At 46.8% G+C, this 23,103-nt stretch overlaps 1 protein-coding gene across 1 annotated transcript; it reads right to left on the bottom strand.

Annotated features, from left to right (window-relative positions):
* Nucleotides 1-10,708: 10,708 nt before the first annotated feature.
* LOC125538230 (proline-rich receptor-like protein kinase PERK9) lies at nt 10,709-22,491 on the bottom strand. The gene is made up of 7 exons (XM_048701504.1): nt 22,273-22,491; nt 21,837-21,908; nt 13,795-14,239; nt 13,616-13,703; nt 12,354-12,519; nt 11,453-11,803; nt 10,709-10,936 (listed from the first exon to the last, which is right to left on the bottom strand). The coding sequence occupies exons 1-6, from the start codon at nt 22,489-22,491 to the stop codon at nt 11,771-11,773; spliced, it is 1,023 nt and encodes a 340-aa protein (XP_048557461.1). The 3' UTR covers nt 10,709-10,936; nt 11,453-11,770.
* Between the last annotated feature and the right edge of the window lie 612 nt (nt 22,492-23,103).

The following is a 23,103-nucleotide window of genomic DNA, read 5'->3' as shown; positions in this document are numbered from 1 at the left end:
ATTCGGGTCACACGGCTCGGTGATATAGAACCACCCCGATTGCCACCCCTTTGCGGTCTCCATGAAGGAGCCCTCGAGCCAGGTGACGTTGGGCATCTTGCCCAACATGGCGCCTCCGCACTCCGCCTGGCGGTCGCTCACTACCTTAGGCTTGACATTAAAGGTCTTCAGCCATAAGCCGAAGTGGGGCTGGATGCGGAGGAAGGCCTCGCACACGACGATAAACGCCAAGATATTGAGGATGAAGTTCGGGGCCAGATCGTGGAAATCTAGGCCGTAGTAGAACATGAGCCCCCGGACGAATGGGTGGAGAGGGAATCCCAGTCTGCGGAGGAAATGGGTAAGGAACACTACCCTCTCATGGGGCCTGGGGGTGGGGATGAGCTGCCCCTCATCTGGGAGCCGGTGCGCGATGTCGTCGGACAGGTATCCGGCTCTCCTCAGCTTCTTGATGTGTCCCTCCGTAATGGAGGAGACCATCCACCTGCCTCCCGCTCCGGACATGGTTGGAGAGGGTTGAGGTGGGAAATGCGGACTTGGGCGCTGGAGCTCGAGTGTGCGAAAATGGATGAGCAAAGGAGGAAGAAGGTGTGGATGAAAAGGTGAATCCTTATCCCTTTATATGGGCGGACGAAACTATGCGTCCCCACTAGCCTGGCAAAACTCGCTTATCCCCCAAGCGCCGTAATGGATGGCGCGGTTGGGTTACCCACGCCCGTATTGATGAGAATCCCGTGATAAGGGGACACGATCTCTACTTTGACAAGACGTGTCAAAAAACTGCCTCGCGTTATGTGCGGGGCTAGTTAAAGGAAATAGTTCGAATAATCACCGGGCCATGGCATAATGTCGTGTTACCAAAACAAGTCAGCAAATTGGATTTGTGGAAATATTACTTTCTCTACGGTGGTATGTGGAACTTATTTTGCAGGGTCGGACACTATCCTTGTATTCAAATTCTTCCGTGGTGTATTCGGAGGAGGAACCCGCCTTACAATGCCGAAGACAATATTGCGCGCCGGACTCATCGTCATTGAAAGCCTTGTTCAAGGGCTACTAAGGGAGTCCTGGATTAGGGTGTCTCCGGACAGCCGGATTATATCCTTTGGCGGGACTATTAGACTATGAAGATACAAGATTGAAGACTTCGGCTCGTGTCCGGATGGGACTCTACTTGGCGTGGAAGGCAAGCTAGGCAATACGGATATGTATATCTCCTCCTTTGTAACCGATCTTGTGTAACCCTAGCCCTTTCCGGTGTCTATATAAACCGGAGGGTTTTAGTCCGTAGGACAACATACAATCATACCATAGGCTAGCTTCTAGGGTTTAGCCTCTCTGATCTCGTGGTAGATCAACTCTTGTAATACCCATATCATCAAGAATAAATCAAGCAGGACGTAGGGTTTTACCTCCATCAAGAGGGCCCGAACCTGGCTAAAACATCGTGTTCCCAGCCTCCTATTACCATCCGCCTTAGACGCACAGTTCGGGACCCCCTACCCGAGATTCGCCGGTTTTGACACCGACAGCAACCTTCTCCTCCGAGCTACGCCACAAACACAATGGAGCAGATCCCAAAAGCAATCGCAAGTATGCTCAAAAGCAATTCGGATAAATCCTAAAGTTCCAAGCAGCAAATCAAAAGTATTCAAGCATCAAGCCCGAAGGAGTTTAACGGTTACAGCAATCACTTGGCATTCCGAGGCAAATTTAAGACAGATTCAAATTTCATAAGTTTGTTCACTCGGCAGGAGGAGGGCTGGCAGGTTCGATGAATTCGTCCAAGTCGATCCCATCCGCGATCCGAGTGGCAGCAACAATGAAAGTCTCCATAAAGTACTGGAAGTCATGCCTTTTGGTGTTAGAGACCTTGATCGCCGCCAGCTTGTCTTCACGAGCTTCCTTGTAGTGGACTCGCACCAAGGACAGCGCCACGTCAGCACCACACCGGGCGGAGGATTTCTTCCATTCTTGCACTCGATCAGGGATCTCGTCGAGTCGAGCCATCAGAGATTCCAGGTCATTTTGAAGCGTCGCCCTTGGCCAGAGCAATGAGTCGACTCGTGAGACTGGCACCTTCAGACATGCGAGATAACTTGTGATGCTGGCGACACGAGACTCCAGTCGGAGCACGTTCATGGCAGTTTCATCGCAAACTGGAGAGGCGATAGGGTCCAACCCGTCATCACTCAAGTCATCACTCTCATCGTCCTCCTCTGCATCCGAGTGCCACTCGCCACTCTCGCCCCCGCTCACTCCTTCCTCGACGTCTTGCTCCTGCACTCCATTGGGCATTGAGTACATATCAATGAGAGCCTGGAAGGACAACGAGCAAAGGAAATACAGTCGACCATCAACAAGGTGTCACACAGTGAATCGAGAAGATACTTGGCAAAGCAGAATCATACCTGTTCCGGCTGGCGCGAGTGGTCGAATGGAATCACCCTCCTAGACCCCCGGGGATTGTCTTTGTTGCTGGTGATTCCCTTCAGCCACTTCTCCACCGTGTCTTCGCTGACGTCCTCCGGGTGGATCTGAGTGGATAGTCCCGAGTACATCCACATCGGATGGTCATGGGCCTGAAGCGGTTGGATGCGTCGACTGAGAAAGACCTCCAGCAGGTCCATCCCAGTCACCCCATCGCGAACAAGTTGGATGGCCCGCTCAACCAACACCTTGACCTGCGCCTTCTCTTCTGGGATCACCCTCAAGGAGGAGGGCTTCTCCACTCGAGCCAGGGAAAAGGGAGGAAGTCCAGTCGACTTACCCAGGGTCGGTTGGTCCTTACAGTAAAACCAAGTCGATTGCCAGCCCCGGACCGAGTCGGGAAGGATCATCGCTGGGAAGGTACTCTTGTTCCTCATCTGGATCCCAAGGCCCCCGCACATCTGGATCACGTGCGTCCTCTCATCACTCGGATTGGCCTTCTTGACCGACTGGGAGCGACATGTGAATATGTGTTTGAAGAGACCCCAGTGCGGTCGACAACCCAAGAAATGTTCGCACATTGACACAAAGACAGCCAGATAAACTATGGTGTTTGGAGTGAAGTGGTGGAGTTGAGCCCCAAAGAAGTTTAAAAAGCCACGAAAGAAAGGATGGGGAGGCAAAGAAAACCCGCGGTCGACGTGAGTGGCGAGGAGAATGCACTCACCATCTCGCGGCTGCGGCTCTGTCTCGTTCCCCGGGAGCCGCGCTAATTCATGGGGAATCATTCCCCCCCTCCACCAGGTCGTCGAGGTCGTCCTGGCTGATCATCGAGCGGATCCAGTTGCCCTGAATCCAGCCCGGCGGCAGGCCAGATCTTGACGAGGATCCGCCCTGGCTGGTCCTCTTTCCCTTTGCCTTTACGGTCGCCTTCTTCGCGTGCTCCAACGCCACCGTCTTCTCTTTTCCTATGGCGGCGGATCGAGTCCGAGTGAGGTTGCGACGCCAATAACGGAAGCGGGCATGGCGGAGAAGTCTGAGGAAGAAGAAAGAGAATGAGGGCGCACTGTTCAAAGGGCCGGTCTGGTGTCTTTTATAAGGTCATTCCCGAGTGACTGACTTGTAGGCCCAGACGATCTAAACAAATCCCGCAACAGTCGTGCGCGCGATACATGGCAAAAAAGGTGGTGCGGGGATCGAGGCAACCTACCTAATCTGTCCCGATTACCACGGCTTCGCCCGTCCAGCGCGCTTCCCAAAATTCGAATCCTGCGAAATCCGCGGAGAGCAGAGCAACTTGTCAGACGGAAAACATCCTCCACATCGTCATTCGGAACTCTACCGTGAAAGTTCACTCGACAAAAACTAAGAATGGACCAAGGCGACTGAAAAAGAAGTTGATGTCATCCCCTCAGTTCATTGATCCAGAGCAAGATATACTCATAGCGCGAAGAATGAGTCGAAAGTGTTCTCAACTCCTTCCTCACTCAAACCCTGATCCATTCGGGGGCTAATGATGAAGCTATGTACCTAGGGTAGGGTCATGGATCTGATCAGATACCCTCCCCAAGGACATCCCTTAAAGAATCAGAAGTAGTCGAAGAAAAATCATCGTCCACTCGACCATAAAGCCATGTTCCACTCGACAGTCTTGAAGACACTCGACCGTACGAACAACCACTCGACTACCAGAAGATCAAGAGCTGCTCACTCTGCAACGGTCGGGATTTAAGTCATAGCTTCGATGGTCATTTATGTATTTTTATTACAGGCATTACCAGTAACGTCTCTACCTTTATGAACCTTAAACCCTTTGTAACTAAGCGCGGGAGGGGTCTGGTGAACTCTATATAAGCCACCCCCCCTCCTTAGGGACAAGGGTTCGCACCCCCTGTAACTCACACGCGTATAATCCAGTCGACCGCCTCCGGGCTCTGAGACGTAGGGTTGTTACTTCCTCCAAGTAGGGCCTGAACTCGTAAAACTCGCGTGTACAACTCCTCCATAGCTAGGATCTTGCCTTTACATTCCTACCCCCCATTCTACTGTCAGACTTAGAACCACGACAGTTGGCGGGTGTCAGTTTCTCCAACTTTAGTTGAACCAAGTGTGGCTACACCCGGTCCTTGAGAAGGTTAAAACAGCACTAACTTGACGAACTATCGTTGTGGTTTGGATGCGTAGGTAAGAACGGTTCTTGCTCAGCCTGTAGCAGCCACGTAAAACCTGCAACAACAAAGTAGAGGACGTCTAACTTGTTTTTGCAGGGCATGTTGTGATGTGATATGGTCAAGACGTTTTGAGATATAAGTTGTTATATGAGATTATCATGTTTTGTTGAAGTTATCGGCAACTGGCAAAAGCCTTATGGTTGTCTTTCTATTGCATAAGATGCAAGCGCCAAATAATTGCTTTACTTTATCGCTATGCGATAGCAATAGTTGCATGAGCAATAGTTGGCAAGACAACCATGTGACGAGACATTGATATAGATCAAGACGATGAAGATCATGGTGTCATGCCGGTGACGATGGAGATCATGACAATGCTTTGGAGATGGAGACCAAAGTCACAAGATGATGATGGCCATATCATGTCACATATTATGATTGCATGTGATGTTTATCTTTTATACAACTTATCTTTCTTAGTTCGGCGGTAGCTTTATAAGATGATCTCTCACTAAATTTCAAGGTATAAGTGTTCTCCCTGAGTATGCACCATTGCGAAAGTTCTTCATGCTGAGACACCACGTGATGATCGGGTGTGATAGGCTCTACGTTCAAATACAACGGGTGCAAAACAGTTGCACACGCGGAATACTCAGGTTAAACTTGACGAGCCTAGCATATGGAGATATGGCCTCGAAACACTGAGACCGAAAGGTCGAGCATGAATCATATAGAAGATATGATCAACATAGTGATGTTCACCATTGAAAACTACTCCATCTCAGGTGATGATCGGACATGGTTTAGTTGATTTGGATCACGTGATCACTTAGGTGATTAGAGGGATGTCTATCTAAGTGGGAGTTCTTAAGTAATATGATTAATTGAACTTTAATTTATCATGAACTTAGTCCTGGTAGTATTAGCATATCTATGGTGTAGATCAATATCTCGCGATGTTGCTCCCCGTTTATTGTGTTCCTAGAGAAAAACTATGTTGAAAAATGTTAGTAGCAATGATGCGGATTGGATCCGTGATCTTTGGATTATCCTCATTGCTGCACAGAAGAATTGTGTCCTTGATGCACCGCTAGGTGACAGACGTATTGCAGGAGCAGATGCAGATGTTATGAACGTTTGGCTAGCTCAATATGATGACTACTTGATAGTTTAGTGCACCATGCTTAACGGCTTAGAATCGGGGCTTCAAAGACGTTTTGAACGCCATGGAGCATATAAGATGTTCCAAGAGTTGAAATTGGTATTTCATACTCATGCCCGTGTCGAGAGGTATGATACCTCTAACAGTACTTTGCCTACAAGATGGAGGAGAATAGCTCAACCAGTGAGCCTGTGCTCAGATTGTCTGAGTACTACAATTGCTTGAATCAAGTGGGAGTTAATCTTCCAGATAAGAGAGTAATTGACAAAGTTCTCTAGTCACTATCACCGAGTTACTAGAACTTAGTGATGAACTATAATATGCAAGGGATGACAAAAGTAATACCCAAGCTCTTCATGATGCTGAAATTGACGAATGTAGAAATCAAGAAAAGCATCAAGTGTTGATGGTTGACAAAGACCACTAGTTTCAACAAAAGGGCAAAGGGAAGAAGGGGAACTTCAAGAAGAACGGCAAGCAAGTTGCTGCTTAAGCGAAGAAGCCCAAGTCTGTACATAAGCCTGAGACTGAGTGCTTCTACTGCAAAGGGACTGGTCACTAGAAGGGGAACTGCCCCAAGTATTTGGCGGATAAGAAGGATGGCGAGGTGAACAAAGGTATATTGGATATACATGTTATTGATGTGTACTTTACTAGTTTTTATAGCAACCCCTTGGTATTTGATACTAGTTCAGTTGCTAAGAGTAGTAACTTGAAACAGGAGTTGCAGAATGAATAGAGACTAGTTAAGGGTGAAGTGACGATGTGTGTTGGAAGTAGTTCCAAGATTGATATGATCATCATCGCACACTCCCTATACTTTCGGGGTTGTTGTTAAACCTAAATAAATGTTATTTGGTGTTTGCGTTGAGCATGAATATGATTTGATCATGTTTATTGCAAAACAGTTATTCATTTAAGTTAGAGAATAATTGTTGTTCTGTTTACATGAATAAAACCTTCTATGGTCATACACCCAATGAAAATGGTTCGTTGGATCTCGATCGTAGTGATACGCATATTCATAATATTGAAGCCAAAAGATGCAAAGTTAATAATAATAGTGCAACTTATTTGTGGCACCGCCGTTTAGGTCATATTGGTGTAAAGCGCATGAAGAAACTCCATGATGATGGGCTTTTGGAATCACTTGATTATGAATCATTTTGATGCTTGCGAACCATGCTGAGGGAGTCCTGGATTAGGGGGTCTCCAGACAGCCGGACTATATCCTTTGACCGGACTGTTGGACTATGAAGATACGAGATTGAAGACTTCATCCCGTGTCTGGATGGGACTCTACTTGGCGTGGAAGGCAAGATAGGCAATACGGATATGCATATCTCCTCCTTTGTAACCGACCTTGTGTAACCCTAGCCTCCTCCGATGTCTATATAAACCGGAGGGTTTTAGTCCGTAAGACAACACACAATCATACCATAGGCTAGCTTCTAGGGTTTAGCCTCTCCGATCTCGTGGTAGATCAACTCTTATACTACTCATATTATCAAGAATAATCAAGCAGGACGTAGGGTTTTACCTCCATCAAGAGGGCCTAAACCTGGGTAAAACATTGTGTCCCCTGCCTCCTGTTACCATCCGCCTTAGACGCACAGTTCGGGACCCCCTAACCGAGATCCGCCGGTTTTGACACCGACATTGGTGCTTTCATTGAGAGTTCCGCTGTTTCGTCATCATTAGGCTTGATGGCTCCTTCGATCATCGATAGCAATGCAGTCCAGGGGTGAGACTTCTCTCCCCGGACAGATCTTTGTATTCGGCCGCTCCGCACTGCGGGCCAACTCGCTTGGCCATCTAGAGCAGATCGGGAGCTACGCCCCTGGCTATCAGGTCAGATTTGGATACTTGAACTTCACAGCCGACATCCACGGAGACTTGATCTTCGACGGATTCGAGCCCTTGCCGAGTGCGCCGCACGGTCACGATGAGCACGACTTAGCTCTACCATCGGACAGTGTTCGGGAGATCGCACCGGCGACCGCTTCGACCCTCAAATCGGAGCCAATTGCGCCATCCAGTGACGGGTGGATAGACCCCGCCACGGAGGCCGCATCCTTAGCGGCGATCGAGCCGAGTATCGACCTTACCCTTCACAAGAGCCGTGACACCAAATTGTTGGATTCTTCCCCAGCCACGGACTCCGAACCGCCCGCGCCCGTACCTATCAAATCCGACTGGGCGCCGATCATGGAGTTCACCTCCGCGGATATCTTTCAGCACTCGCCCTTTGGCGACATACTGAACTCATTAAGGTCTCTCTCCCTGTCAAGAGAGTCCTGGCCGAACTATGTTCGGCAGGATTGGGATGTGAATGACGAAGAAATTCGCTGCCCACCCACCACCCACTTAGTAGCCACTGTCGACAATTTGACCGACATGCTCGACTTCGACTCCGAAGACATCGACGGTATGGACGAGGATGTAGGAGACGAACAAGAACCACTGCCCACAGGGCACTGGATGCCCACTTCATCATATGATGTATACATGGTGGGGACACCCAAAGAAAACGATGACGAGGAACGGAAGGATGCAGTGAAGGGTTGTTCCCTCGAGAAGCAGTCAAAGCGGCGGCGTAAGCGCCGCTCCAAATCCCGCCTCGGCAGAAACAGCGATCATATAGACCCAGCGTTAGAGAAGGGTGAACCATCGCCCGACCACGGCAACACGGAGAATCAAACCGAACAACCCGACTCCATCGAAGATAACAGTCCGGACGACATCACACCGGACAGGCACCCGGAGTAACAGAATGCCCATCAAAGGCTTGTTGCCACTACGAGGAGTCTGAAAAAGCAGAAGCAAAGGCTCAGGGCTGCACAAGACACACTCAGAATCACATGGAGTGAAGTACTCAACACTGCAGCGAAGTACGGCGTAATCGCCACACCAAGAGCTACCCGAAGTGAAAGTTGCTACCTGAATTCGATGAGGAGGCCTTAGATCCCCCGCAATTAAAAAACAAAATGGCCATCCGGTCGGATAGACGACCTCGTGGCCAACATAGAGCGGCAAACGACGCCGCACATAAGCCAGTACGCGATCCACGCGAGGGCTCGCATCAAAGGGACGGCGCAACCAGATCCATATACGGGCCACGCAAGCGCGCTCCAGCATGCAATGCAACACAACAAACATCCGAACACCAAGATACACCCAAATACAGGGGTGCCGCACACCCCCTATGTTTCACCGATGAGGTGCTGGACCATGAATTTCCAAAGGGATTCAAACCCGTAAACAAAGAGGCGTACGACGGAACGACAGACCCTGGGGTCTGGATTGAGGACTACATCCTCCATATCCACATGGCTCGAGGAGACGATCTCCACGCCATCAAGTACTTACCCCTCAAGCTCAAAGGGCCAGCTCGGCACTGGCTTAAAAGTCTCCCCGAAAACTCCATTGGAAGCTGGGAAGAGCTCGAAGACGCTTTTCGGGCAAATTTTGAAGGGACCTATGTCCGACCACCGGATGCAGACGATTTAAGTCATATAACTCAACAGCCCAGAGAGTCAGCCCAAAAGCTTTGGAACATGTTCCTCACTAAAAAGAACCAAATAGTCGACTGTCCGGACGCCCAAGCCTTAGCAGCTTTCAAGCGCAGCGTTCGAGACGAATGGCTTGCCAGACACCTCGGCCAAGAAAAGCCGAGAACAATGGCAGCATTAACAAGCCACATGACCCGCTTTTGCGCGGGCTAGGACTGCTGGTTAGCCCGATGCAGTACCAGCGACCCAAGTACATCCGAAGTCAGGGACGGAAACGGGAAATCACGATGCAGTAAAAACAAGCGCCGGAATAAAGAAGACAGCCCGAAGAGCACGACGGTAAACGCCAGATTCAGAAGCTCTCGGCCAGGTCAGCATAAGCTGCCCTCCAGAGGCAACGGAGACGAACTGTCCAGCCTGAATAAGATTCTGGACAAACTATGTCAGATCCACAGCACCCCCGATAAACCTGCAAACCATACCCACAGAGAATGTTGGGTCTTCAAGCAGTCCGGCAAACTTAACGCCGAACACAAGGGGCAGGATACACCAAGCGAAGACGAGGACGAGCCTCGCAAGCAAAGCACTGGGGAACAGAAGAAATTCCCACCAGAAGTCAAAACAATCAACGTGTTACACGTGATAAATGGAAGAAACAAAGCGGCACTCCTAGAGACACATGCCCCAGGGCCTATCACCGCGGAGTTCTGCCACTGGTCGTCCCAACCGATCACCTTTGACCATCGCGATTACTCGGCAAGTATCCGGCATGCAGGATGGGCTGCCTTGGTATTAGACCCAATAATTGACGGATACCACTTCACACGAGTCCTGATGGACGGCAGTAGCAGTCACAGTCCGCAACATGGGGATAGACCCAGCAAAAATTAGTCATAGCAATACTACCTTTAAAGAAGTAACGCCAGGCCCAGAAGCCCATTGCACGGGCTCCCTGCTACTAGAGGTTATATTCAGCTTTCCCGACAACTCACTACAAAAATATGTCAACTTGTGACCTTGACTATTGGTAACTGAAAGGTCATTATTTTTCATTTGCGACCTTTTTGTGACCAAAAACAGAAGGACGTTTACGACCAAAATACGCCTACTATTTTGTTTTGGTCACAAGCAGCCTCCCCAGGCCACGTAGGCATCCGACGTGGCAATCTGATGTGGCACAAGAATCAGCCCGGTCCGAATCGGTGTTTTACATGGGCCGAGCCCAACAATTCAGCCTTTTATATGTTTTTTCTTATTAATTTCGGTCAGCTATATGGGCCAGGCCCAACTATTCGGGCTTTTAATTTCTAGGCCACACCCTATTACAATCAATTCATTTCAAGAATTAATATACTGGTATTTGCTGAAACCGAGTTCAACTATGTTTGGTCAGTGGCCTTTTTAAGGTCCAGTAGCGTTTGGGCCAAGGCCTCTTTCAGTACTATTTATACATTTAGCTCAAATTTAAATTCCAAGCATTTGAATAACAAGTACAACCAGCATTTGAATAACAAGTACAGCAAGTAAATATACACCCAATTCCCAAGATCAGCCTTACATCAAAATTCCAAGAAAATTCTGCATTACAAGTTCAATAACATATAAAGCAAGTCGTTGACAGGGGCTTCGAGCTTCTTCGAATTTCTTCGACCTAGGAACTCCTATATAAGAGAGGGGAAAACTGATTAGTCTTAACTACACAAGCAGTGTTCGCATCAGTACATCGACGCTTTCAAGAAATACAACATTCACTTAATAAAACATCTAACATGATAATAGATACATGACATGACAAGAGGCTTATGTTGCCAGACATAGATGGCACTTGTATAGACCTTGAAAAAAAACATACTAGTCAGTGATGCTACAGCACAACACTCAGACAAAAATAACAAGATAAAGCATCACTAGGGATGCATACTGATTTTACTAACATCTTTTAATTTTCTACTTTGGAGTATCCCTTCACAGCATGCTACACTCTTAGGTATGGTAGGCAGCACCTATCTATCTGAAATTAGTGTTGATAAAAAAAGTCTGGTGACTTCCATAGGACGACATATGAAATCAGCAGGTTTATTCCTCATGACACTACATGTAGATATCAAGAACACAAACTACTGAGTATATATACATGCTAGGCTGGACCATACTGAACAAGCAAGATTTTGTTCCACCTTCGAGTATGGAGTAAGTAAAAGGAGACCTCGTGCATACCCAACTCCAAGCCGATGCAGTGGATGGGTATGTACTTGAAGAAGATTTGGTCTGCATTGTCGCCTCAACTACGCAGAGTGTTCCTGCGCTCAACCAGCAAGAATCCTATCCATGGCGAATTGGGCAGAAATGAGAAGGGCATAGTTAGCGTTCACGACCGAACCTTCTGGAACTGCAGGAGGACACAAATGGCGAGTTCAGGACTGGGCGCACAGCTGGAAACCATCTCGTTCAACGTCTACGTGAGAATCATCCCGATGGCAGCCCACCGGTACATCTCAAAGGTAGCCGTCACTCCAAGATCCCTTCCCCTGCGACATCAACAGTACAGGATTCAGAAAACCACAACCAACCGTTTCATTAAGTTCAACACACGCTAAAACTACAATAATAATCATCGATCGTGTCACAGCATATGCACAAATTATATATTACAAAAGAAAGTCAAGCAACTCAACTCCCTGATCCCTTCCTCCCCTGCAATGGCTAATATGGGTGTGCTTCTCTGAAATGAACAAATTTGAATATATTTTTCAAATACATGTGCTAGTATGGGGATGCTTCTCCCGAATGACTACATGTGCACAGATTTTTCAAATGAATGAGGACTCCTAGAACAATCAGAGAATGAATGAATGTGAAAGCCATAGCAGTATCATTAGTACAACAAGCTGCATTATCCTACTATCACTAGCACAACAAGCTGTAGGTTTGCATACTTCATGAACCATGTACATCATGACAGATACAATATCATCCAATGCTCGACTATGACAAAAATTGAACAATTACACCTCACGAAGGTAGAGCATAGAATCATAGAGCAAGTAGGAGGGGTAGAAGGGGAGCTGAGGATCTCACTCGAGGGGGTTGTAGCCTAGGCTCAGCTTCATCACCATGGCGGCGGCCAGGGGAGGCAGCCAAGCCTACCAGTGTATAGCCATCATAGGAGCACCACCACCGCCGCCGCTGGAACCGGAGCGGATGGAGTGAATCGCCATCACATGGGTCACCTCCACCGAAGAATCTGGCAAGGGGTGAAATATGCATGTTTTAGTACAAAATACTGGCATCAAGAACCAGGCAGTAGCAAGCAGAAGTTAAAGTCTAGTAAATGATAATTAGTATACAAACACAGGCAGACGAGACTGACTATAAGAAAATAACCTCTCCCAAAAGGGGCAAGCCACACAATACGTACTGCAGGCTTCCAATTCACCATCCAAAAGGGGCAAGCTACTGCATGATGCTACATGACCCTATCAAGAAGCAAACCATCCAATCATGCCAACATAATTAAGCGAAGAGATAAACAGCAGCCTAGCAAGTGTGGAACAGTCTGGTGATGATTATTCAAAATGTAAACAACATCCTAGCAAGTTCCAAACAGGGTCTAATGGAGCAAACACGAATCGGGTTTCGATTCATTTAATCAAATGATTATTCACACTGCTAAATGAATTCCCTGTGTACACCCTTCAATATTAAATGATGATTGTACTTGACAAGAACAAACACCGGTAAGGTGGAAGATATGAAGATCAAATCACAATTAATAACAGTACCAATAGGCAAAGATATGAAGAGGCAGCGTCAGATCAATTCATCAAGGAGCATCTAAGTACAGACAATTGTCAGACATCAGAATGCACGGCCACCGTTCCACAACAAACATCCCACTGCAACTGCAGTTACCGGTGGCTTCAGGATCAGGGACACAAAAAACCTACAGCAGCAGCAGCAACATCTCAAGTTCAATAACTTGCTGCCTTGCTGCCCAACCTGCTAGCTAAGCTAGTATAGACATGAACAAGGGGTATTACACACAACAGACTGACTGACACATGAAACTAGACGGCATCAAGAGTTCACTTACTCCATTACTACTCCCTCCGTTCTAAATTACTTGTCTTGGATTTGTCTAGATACGATTGTATCTAGACTCATTTTAGTGCTAGATACATCCTTATCTAGACAAATCTAAGACAAGTAATTCGGAACGGAGGGAGTAGGTGAGAAGGGAGGGGGTAAAAAGTACGGCCTCATTCGCACTGTCAGGGGCAAGGAACGGGAGTAGAGAACAAATATTTTTGCAGAGGGGGAGAGGGAGAGGGGGCACTCACTGACGATGGCCTGGCGGTAGGCCTGGACCACGGCCCTGCCGACGACGGCGCCGCCCATGACGAGGAGTTGCCCGAGGAGCCGTCCGGCCTGCGGAATCACCCATCAGCAGAGAGAATCAGCCACGCCGACGCGGTTAGGGATCAAATCGAGAGACGGATCCAAAGTCCAGCGCACGTACCATCTCGCCCTGGTTCCGCTCCTCCCCTCCCCTCCTCTCCGGCGGCGGCGGAAACCCTAGGCGGGCGGGTGCGATTCTTGCGGGAGACGCGGGGCCCGTGAGGGGGCGGGGGCCGCGAGGGTGAGGCTGTTAGGTGGTGAGAGGGGCTTGACGGCGGCGGCAGCGGTGACGGCGACGGTGAATCGCTCTCTGGCTGGGCGGTGGCTGAGACGGATTTGGTGTGGGCGAGTTGTGGGGGGAGGAGGCGGAGGAGAGTCCGGGCCACGGCGGCGCCCCTCTCTCCGTTGCGGCGGTGCCTCTCTCTCAGTCTGGGGAGAAGGGGGCGGAGGCGGCGGCGGGAGTGAATCGGGGGAGAGGCGAGAGGGGGCGGCGATGATGGATCTGGGGAGGGGATAGGGTTTGGTGGTTGGGCTGCCCCGGGGGTGGGGGTTCTTTTTCTTTCTTTCTATTTTTTTCTTTAGATAAATGGGATGGATGGCTGGATGGATGGATGGATGCCATCTCATCGATCCATGGCACAAACATTCCAACCAATAAGAACAAAGCTTATGTAATTGTGTTTTTCTATTTGTTTCTCTTGTATTTTTTGCACGAGGGTGCATTTTGAAATGGCATAATTTGTTCAAAATATATCATACTTTGCATCAGAGTGTATCTTGGAATGGCAAACAATGTTGCCTAAGGAATTTTTCATTTTATTTACACAGAAAATTCATTTTCCATTTTTCGAGTGTCCTAAATGAGGTTTTTTTGTGAAGGACCGACCATATATTTGTTGCAAAATTGTACCAAATCAATTTTCTAAAATATTAGGACGTATTTAATGCACAATTGACTAAATGGTTGGGTGTAAAAAGTTTTGATCCACCTCTCGTGAAAAAGATAAATTCCCACCGATTCAGCAGGAAGCGGGTCAAATTTGAACTTTAGCTACCTTGTAGTTTACTCTTTATTTTTTCCAAAAATCATTTCAAGGTACATAAGTATCTATTTAATCAGAGAAACACCAAAAAAATTCAAGATTCAACCACTAGCTAGGAACGGTCATTCCCTCCGTTTTGACCGCATTTTCAAACGGGCATAAAAAATTCAAAAAAAATCAAAAAATTGGAAAACCTTCGGATTGTGTCATTATATGTGACCAAGTTACCAGCAAAAATTATAAACTTGTAATACGGTGATTATTTTTAAAAAGTGTTCTCACAAACGAGCTATCAAGTGTGAAGATGCATGGCTTTCAACCCAAATGCTCAAACTTATGGCCATATTCATGGCATAGTTTGTTCAAATGATATCATATTGTGCACAAGGGTGCATATTGGAATGACAAACAATGTTGCCTAAGAGAGTTTTCATTTTCTTTACACGGAAAATTCATTTTCCATTTTCCGAGTGCCCGAAATGAGTTTTTTTGTGAAGGACCTACCATATATTTGTTGCAAAATTGGACCTAATCAATTTTCTAAAATACTAGGTCATATTTAATGCATAATTAACAAAATGGTTGGGTGTCAAAAGTTTTTATCCACCTCTCGTGAAAAAGACAAATTTCCGTCGATTCGGTTGGAAGCGGGTCAAATTTGAACTACAGCTGCCTCATAGTTTGCTATCTATTTTTTCCAAAAATCATTTCTAGGTATATAAGTATCTAATTAATCAGAGAAACACTAAAAAAATTCCAAGATTCAACCACTAGCAAGGAACGGTCATTCCCGCCGTTTTGACCGCATTTTGAAACGGGCATAAAAACTTCAAAAAAATCAAAAAATTGGGAAACCTTCGCATTGTGTCATTATATGTGGCCAAGTTCCCAGGAAAAATAACAAACTTGTAATACGGCAAATATTTTTAAAAAGTGTTCTCAAAAACGAGCTATCACGTGTGGAGATCAATGGCTTTCAAGCCAAATGATCAATCTTATGGCCGCATTCATGGCATAGTTTGTTCAAATGATCTTATATTGTGCACAAGGGTGCATATTGGAACGGCAAACAATGTTGCCTAAGGAAGTTTTCATTTTCTTTGGATGAAAAAACCATTTTCCATTTTTCGAGTGCCCAAAGGGAGGTTTTTTCGTGAAGGACCTCCAAAATAATTGTTGCAAAATTGGAGCAAATCATTTTTCTAAAATATTAGGACATATGCACAATTGACAAAATGGTTGGGTGTAAAATGTTTTGATCCACCTCTGGTGAAAAAGACAAATTCCTGCCGATTTAGTAGGAAGCGGGTCAAATTTGAACTACAGCTGCCTCATAGTTTGCTATTTATTTTTTCCAAAAATCATTTATAGTTACATAAGTACCTATTCAATCATAAATACATGGTTTGGGGGTGATACGTCGAGGTTTGGGCGGTGGCCGAGGCCCCCAACTCTAGAGCGCGTGAACTCGCATGCCCGCCGCGTGGTCACCGCGTGACCGTGGCGTTGCTATGTGTTATGGGCAGCCTAGGCATGTCTAGTGGGTTGGGCACTTCCCAGGTAGGTGCTAGGAAGAAAATTACAACATAAGATTCTCACGAGGAGACCGATCGATGCTCAAACATGAATTAGCAGCCAAGTGTTTGATTAGCGGGACGAGAAATGTACATGGCTAATGGGCGTGAGTTTTGGCTGAGGATGATCAGTTACTAAGAAGACCGTCTTGACAAATTTTCAGCTCAAAAAGAGGAGCCCAGGTGGTACTTGCTTTGCAAACTACTGCACTGGACATAAATACGAATGTTGAGGCTTGGCTCAAAATAATGAATGGATTGAGCTGGCATTTGGTGGAGGATGGTTATTTGGGCATAGGAAAGCAATGTAGAAAATGGATACTATTTGGACATGCCAAAGTGGTACTTCCTTCACAAACTGTTGTTCCGAACAAAATAGGAAAATGAATATTTTTGAATTATTTTTTAACTAGGTAAGGAAGGTTTTTACATATTTGACAAAGATATGACCCAAAGAATTTATGAGATTTTTTTGGGAATTTTGGGAATGACAGAAATATAGGTTGCTCACAACCTAGGGCAAAAACTGCCACATGGACATGACACATAGGCAAAACTGATGAGATGGCGCCTAGTCATCACAACCCACCACAATTTACAAGGCTATGACCATCTATATTGGTCGTTAACAACTAGAAATAAGGCAGTGGACTAGCGCTATTTGCTTTATGACCATTTCGTATAAGGAAATTACGACCTTTCTGACCAAAATGGTCGCAATGGTTTAGGGTTTGGAGCCCCCCGAACAGCTTTTGACCAATTGGTCTCAAATGGTCATAGATCTATGACCAATTCTTCCAGGGTCACTGACAGAAGGTCACTAGTTGACATATTTCTTGTAGTGACTTCCGCAGCGAAAAGTTAACCTTCCACATCGCTCCGTTCCAAAGTGGCTATCAAGCACTACTCAGACGCGAAGCTTTCGCTCGCTTTAATGCAATACCGCATTACGCTTCTCTCATGCTTAAGATGCCCGGTCCAAGCAGCATCATTACAGTAAATGGAAATATTGAGCGCTCCTTGCGCGTGGAAGACCGTGCGGCTGCCTTGGCAGCCGCACACTAAACGACCTCACCAACTAAAGCATTTGACAGGTCGTTAAGACCACGGACGCGGTTAGACGAGTCCGGCGCAGCTATATGTAATTGATACGGGTTTGATGGCTACACCCCTATTACAATACAAGGGGCTCAACGCGCACAAACAAGTGGCAATTAGGCTCAACTTTACTCATCTTGAACTGTACATGGTTTCTTTAGTATAACCTACGTTTTTGCACGACAACTTTTCAACTAAGTTCCTCTCTTTTACAGATGACCATCGTGCTACACCCGTCCAGAATACGGCACAACGGAGACACAGGCGCAGACGTGCAGCAGGGACACGTTCCAAGGATTCTTTTTAGATTAAGACCCTGCGTAAACCTTTTTTACTATCTCTTGTTGATACACATCCCCCGGATTCTCAGTACAATTGAGAAGGATGCTGACGTACGTCAGAATATTGCATGTACCTGGACACCAGGGGCTTATTACAAAGGGCACTGCTTAAGCCCGGTTTCCACCATAAAGACCGAATACCTTAGGGAGTGTTCGGTGTCGCGAGTTTGGCCTTATATGCATCAGCTCCGAATCATGTCTTTGGTCAAATGTTGGGTTTGCCCGGCTCCTGTGTTTTGCTGCCTTACATTCCGCTCTATCAGCTAAGGCAGCACCAGGAGAACTACTGCGATTGTGCCCTGGTTCATCTGGACGAGCACCTCAGTAGAGAAAGCCAAAAACCAACTGTCATGATATAGCGTGAGACTGGTCAACCACTCGATGACCTAGCGGAATCTTCGGGATTCCTCTGCCTTAACGAAGGGCCGTTTCCTGGCCAAGCATGTACGCACCCCGAATTCGGATGAGTGCGGAGCCACCAGGGGCTATATAGTAGCCCCACTGTCAAACTCCTCTGGCTTAGTGAAAGTGTTAAAGCATTATAGTCTGATTGCCTAGTTCGATGCGCTATCACCTCCTTAATGGACCAAGACATTGGATCAAGTGTGAACATGTGTCTTCTGCGAACACCCCCGCATTATATGCATGGGGGCTGAAGCCGACGACTGCCATCTTTCAGGTCAATACATATATACATAAACGACCGCACAGGAGGCATCATAGTACTTTCGGGCAAAAGTATAAATACAGCCTTGATAAACTCAATAAACATTGTTTTTACAATGGGAATACATGTCACTCAAACATAATATTCTTCGAGCACTGAGCCTCTATCGAACGTGCGCCTTCAAGAACTTCTTCAGAGTAGTGCTCGGCAGCCACTCGGCCTATGGCCGAACCCTACACCGCAACAGTTGTGGCATCCATCTCCGTCCAGTATGTTTTGACACGGGCAAGGGCCATCCGCGAGCCTTCCATGCACGCCGACCTCTTTACAGCATCGATGCGTGGCACAGCGCCAAGGAATTGTTTCACTAAGCTAAAATAGCTATTCGTCCTTGACCCTCCTGGCCACAAATGTTCCACAACGGACCTCATGGCCAGTCCAGATAATCTATGGAGCTCAGCCCAACCGGTCAATCGCTCATTTAGCAACAGCGGACGGACTGGAGCGTGAAACTATGACCAGAACAGCTTCTCCACTTCAGGACCTTTCTGATCCTTGAAGTACTCGGTCGCATCTCCAGCACTTGCAGCCAAATCCATGTACTCATCCGCAGAACTCCATAGCCGGTCCAGAGGAGCATATTTCGGATCTCCGAACTTAGTCCGCAAGAAGAAGGGCCTCCCAGAAACGATATCCACAGCTTGATTCAGCTCCTCCTTCGTCGCTCTAATTTTGGAGCGGGCTTCCTTGGCAGCCACCCGAGCCTTCTCCAGGTCCGTCGCCTTCATCCAGTTTTCTTCTTCAAGAAGCCGGTAACGGTCATCAGCATCTTTTAACTCCACGGCCATCTTGGCAATTTTTTCTTTGCTCCCGCAATGTGCGGCCTATTCGGCCCTTAACTCTTCGCCCGCCTTTAAAGCGGCCGCATTACTACTCCTTGCTTGCTCCTTGGCTCGGGCAAGCTCCGCCCGAAGGGTCTCCACGGTGGCAGCTCCGTCTGCAGTCACAACATATTAAAGTTACTAGCATCATGCTGCTCTTACTATCACTACAAGAAATATGTCAACTTGTGACCAGCACTATTGGTCACTGAATGGTCACTGTTTTCAATTTGTGACCTTTTTGTGACCAAAAACATAAGGTCAAAAGCTGGCGGTCATAAACTGACTATAGCGACCTTTCTTCTGGAATGGTCGTAGACGTTTATGACCAAAATACGTCTACTCTGGTGTTTTGGTCACTAGCAACCTCCCCAGGCCACGTAGGCATCCAGCGTGGCAATCTGATGTGGCACAAGATTCAACCCGGTCCAATTCGATTTTCTACATGGGCCTAGCCCAACAATTCGACCTTTTTACATATTTTTTCTTAATTAATTTTGGTCAACTACATGGGCCAGGCACAACATTTAAGCCATTTTATTTTTGGGCCGTAGCCTTTTTAGTCCATTGATTTTTCTAGTTTCAACCATTATACATTGGGGTACCACTAGTAAGCCAGCCCCACATGTCATGCTTATCTCAAAATATGTCCCACATGTCAGAAATTTTGAAATTTGTCAAACAACCATTATAACTTGGACCCTCTTGTCAGGTTTCCATTTCACGGGTATTCAAATCACATACACAATCATTGTTTTTAACAGACTAGAGAGCAAATGAAATTCGTCCAAAACAAGACTACATTAGTCTATTACATTTCAGTATACTACAACCCAGATATGCATACAATTACAACACATAATATGCTCCTCTTTGTTGATATGATTCACAGCTTCGGCCTTGGATTCACACTTCACCTGTGCAAAGAATAAGAATGAAAATATAAGAATAAGAATGTAGAGTCAAAATGAAATTAAGCCTACCACTTCCTGCTCTCAGATTTCAGTTCATTTCTAAACTCTGCATTCTATTTATACAAGCACATCTAATATTCTACTATATATGCTAGATTATTGTTACCTTACTAAGCTCTTAATTATTATTAGTTTATAATGGAAATAAAGTACCCTAATGCATCCCCTATTAAATGACATTACAAACTGCAGTGTGCGTGTGTACTGATATGTTTACCCACATGTTGTGAAGCATGGAACATGACAAGAGAAATGCAAAGGATGCCCAACAGAACTCTTGCTCCATGGCCTTATTTCTACTATAGTTGCAGACTTGGGAGTCCCACGTAGCTAAACCTTTTGTACATCATGATTTAATAAATAAGCTGAACGTCCTTTTAACCTACTAATGAACACTACCTGGGCACTATTCAAATCTAGAGTCAAAACAGAAGGCACTAATCAATTCCTAGGATTGACAAATGTAAACCAGCGACAAAAGTAAAGAGTGCTACATCTAAAACCTGCCGATGTCTGCTACAATGAATTCAATATGGAAAGTACCAGCAAAATGACAATATCCTCTCACATAATTCAGACAACATGTATAGGATAATGTAGCAGTACATGTGTGTGAACAGAAACCAAGTTCATTATGGAAAGTACCTACAAAATGGCAGTAAAAGGTTTTTCAGTTTTATGTTTAGTAGCACAGGCAGCAAGTAGATCAGTCCATTTGTCAGTTCAGGGAAATTCAAGGCAATTTAGAAATGCCTAATTATTTTATATCCACTATAGAAGAATTGGCAGATTATCCTCAAACTGCATTCTTTACTGTAAGAGGGATGCTTCACATGAACTAAACCATCTACCATCGAATCCAAGTCGGTCACATTTCAAAAAAATTCCAAACTGAATGAAACTACATCAGACCGAGTTAATTCACTTCAATTGCATCTGCACAAATTACATATACTACTAGTGCTGCTACCAAAGGAATGCAGGGGAAAGAACCGAGAAAGATGTCGAACCTGCTCGTCACTGACGGCGTCGATGATTCGGTCCTTGAACTCTGGAACTCCGCGGCAAAGACCGCGTCACGGGTCAACGCCCCTGTGAACAAGAGGGCTCTCGTTCTTGTTACAGGCCCCTCGTCATTGTTTTCATCGTCGATGTCGTCCATAGAGGTCGCCTGCGTGGAAACTTGTAGCATTAGGAGAGAACACACACAGGGAAGGACGAAACTAACACCAGACCTAAGGGAGAATGTACACTCATACTAGAAAATGAATAGCATTCTTGCAGGCTGGCAACTGAACATTGTGTGTGGGTAAGGTATATGTAAAGGACAACTTATAACCTGTATGTATGCATCACTTCCATTCGTACGTGCTAAGGCCAATTCAAACCCCTGAGACTGGCGGCATTGAATCGTTTTACAGGGTAGAATCATTGTCCCAGATCTGAATTTTAGCTGCTATTATAACGTGAAATTGATTTTGGGTTTGGTGTGTGTGACACTGACTGCTGCTGAAAAACTGGCCAGGGCCATGATGGTTAATGCAAACGAATATGGGCATGGAGGGGACGAGGGGCAGGGACTTACTACTTCAATGTTGATCCTGTAGACGACGTGCAGCACATGAGCTTCTCCTTGGCTGGCCCCTTCCTTCACAAGCTAAAGCAGACCGTACTATAGCAATCGGAGTGAGCAAACTGTAGAGAACGCAGGAATCAGATGCGGGATGAAGGAAACCAGAAGAAGAGAAAGGGATTCATACCTAGCATACCATAGCCTCTCCTTGTGGATGTTGCGTTGCTGATCTTTCTCTTGGAGAAGAGGGTGCTGAGGATCCAGAGCTCGGTCGCCATGGCCTCCCGCGCACGGGCTAGGGTTTGAGGTGCGAGGAGGGAGGGAGGGAGAGCTGTGGAGGTGGAAGGAGGAGGGCGTGGCGGCGGCGGGGCTCCTCTCCTCGGCCGCGGTTTGGGCGTGGTGGCGGCGCGGATGCGGATGCGGAAACACCGCACGGTGCGGATCTGGCCCTATGGAGGGGAGGGGAGCGGAAAGGATGGGGCGCCGGCAGGGAGGAAGTTGGAGAGGAGCGCGAGTGGGAGGAGCAGGTCGAGGAGGACGATGAGGAGCCCGATGTGAGCCTGAGCAGAGGCGCGCTGGACGAGGAAGGGGCGGAGGCGTCGGCGAGGAGCCAGCAGAGATGGCGGTGGAGCTGCGGCGCCGAGGGCGGGACGAGCGCGGCGGCCATGCAACGGAGGGCGCCGACTAAGGCCTCCGGGACGGGCGGAGGAGCGGGTGGTGGTGCGGGGGCGCAGGCAGCGGTGTTGGATCTGAATCAGCGGGGTGGCGGCGGCGATGTGGGAGAAGGAGCGCCTGAGGTGGATCTGGAGCGCTAGGGTTCATGGGGTGAGAGGGTGAGGGAGTTTTTTTTTTCTTTTTCTGAGACAAATAGGGGGAGCGGGGCGAGGGAGAAAGGGCTGCCGTCCGATCTGAGAGCATCCGACGGTGTTTGAGCATGATCCGCGTGACATGTCCATGAACCAATCAGAATCCAGTACACGTTATGACCTTCTAAATTGGTCGTAATTGACTAAAAATAAGGTGTTAAACCATATTTTTTTCAAAAAAGGTGTTGAATCATATAAAAAAATTTATGATATGAGAAATTCAAAAAGAAACATTCTCATTGTGTCACCAAATGTGACATAGTTCTTAGGAAAACTAACAAACTTGTAATTGGAATAAGACAAATATCTTTTAAAATTTGTTATGAGAAATGAGTTTTTAGGGGGGGTCATTTTCTATTTTCGGAGTGCCAAAAATGTTTACAGCACCACTCCATTTTCCAAAAATATATGAC

The sequence above is a fragment of the Triticum urartu genome, chromosome 2, assembly GCF_003073215.2.
Source record: "Triticum urartu cultivar G1812 chromosome 2, Tu2.1, whole genome shotgun sequence".
NCBI lineage: Eukaryota > Viridiplantae > Streptophyta > Magnoliopsida > Poales > Poaceae > Triticum > Triticum urartu.
This window is presented reverse-complemented; position numbering and strand designations above follow the sequence as displayed.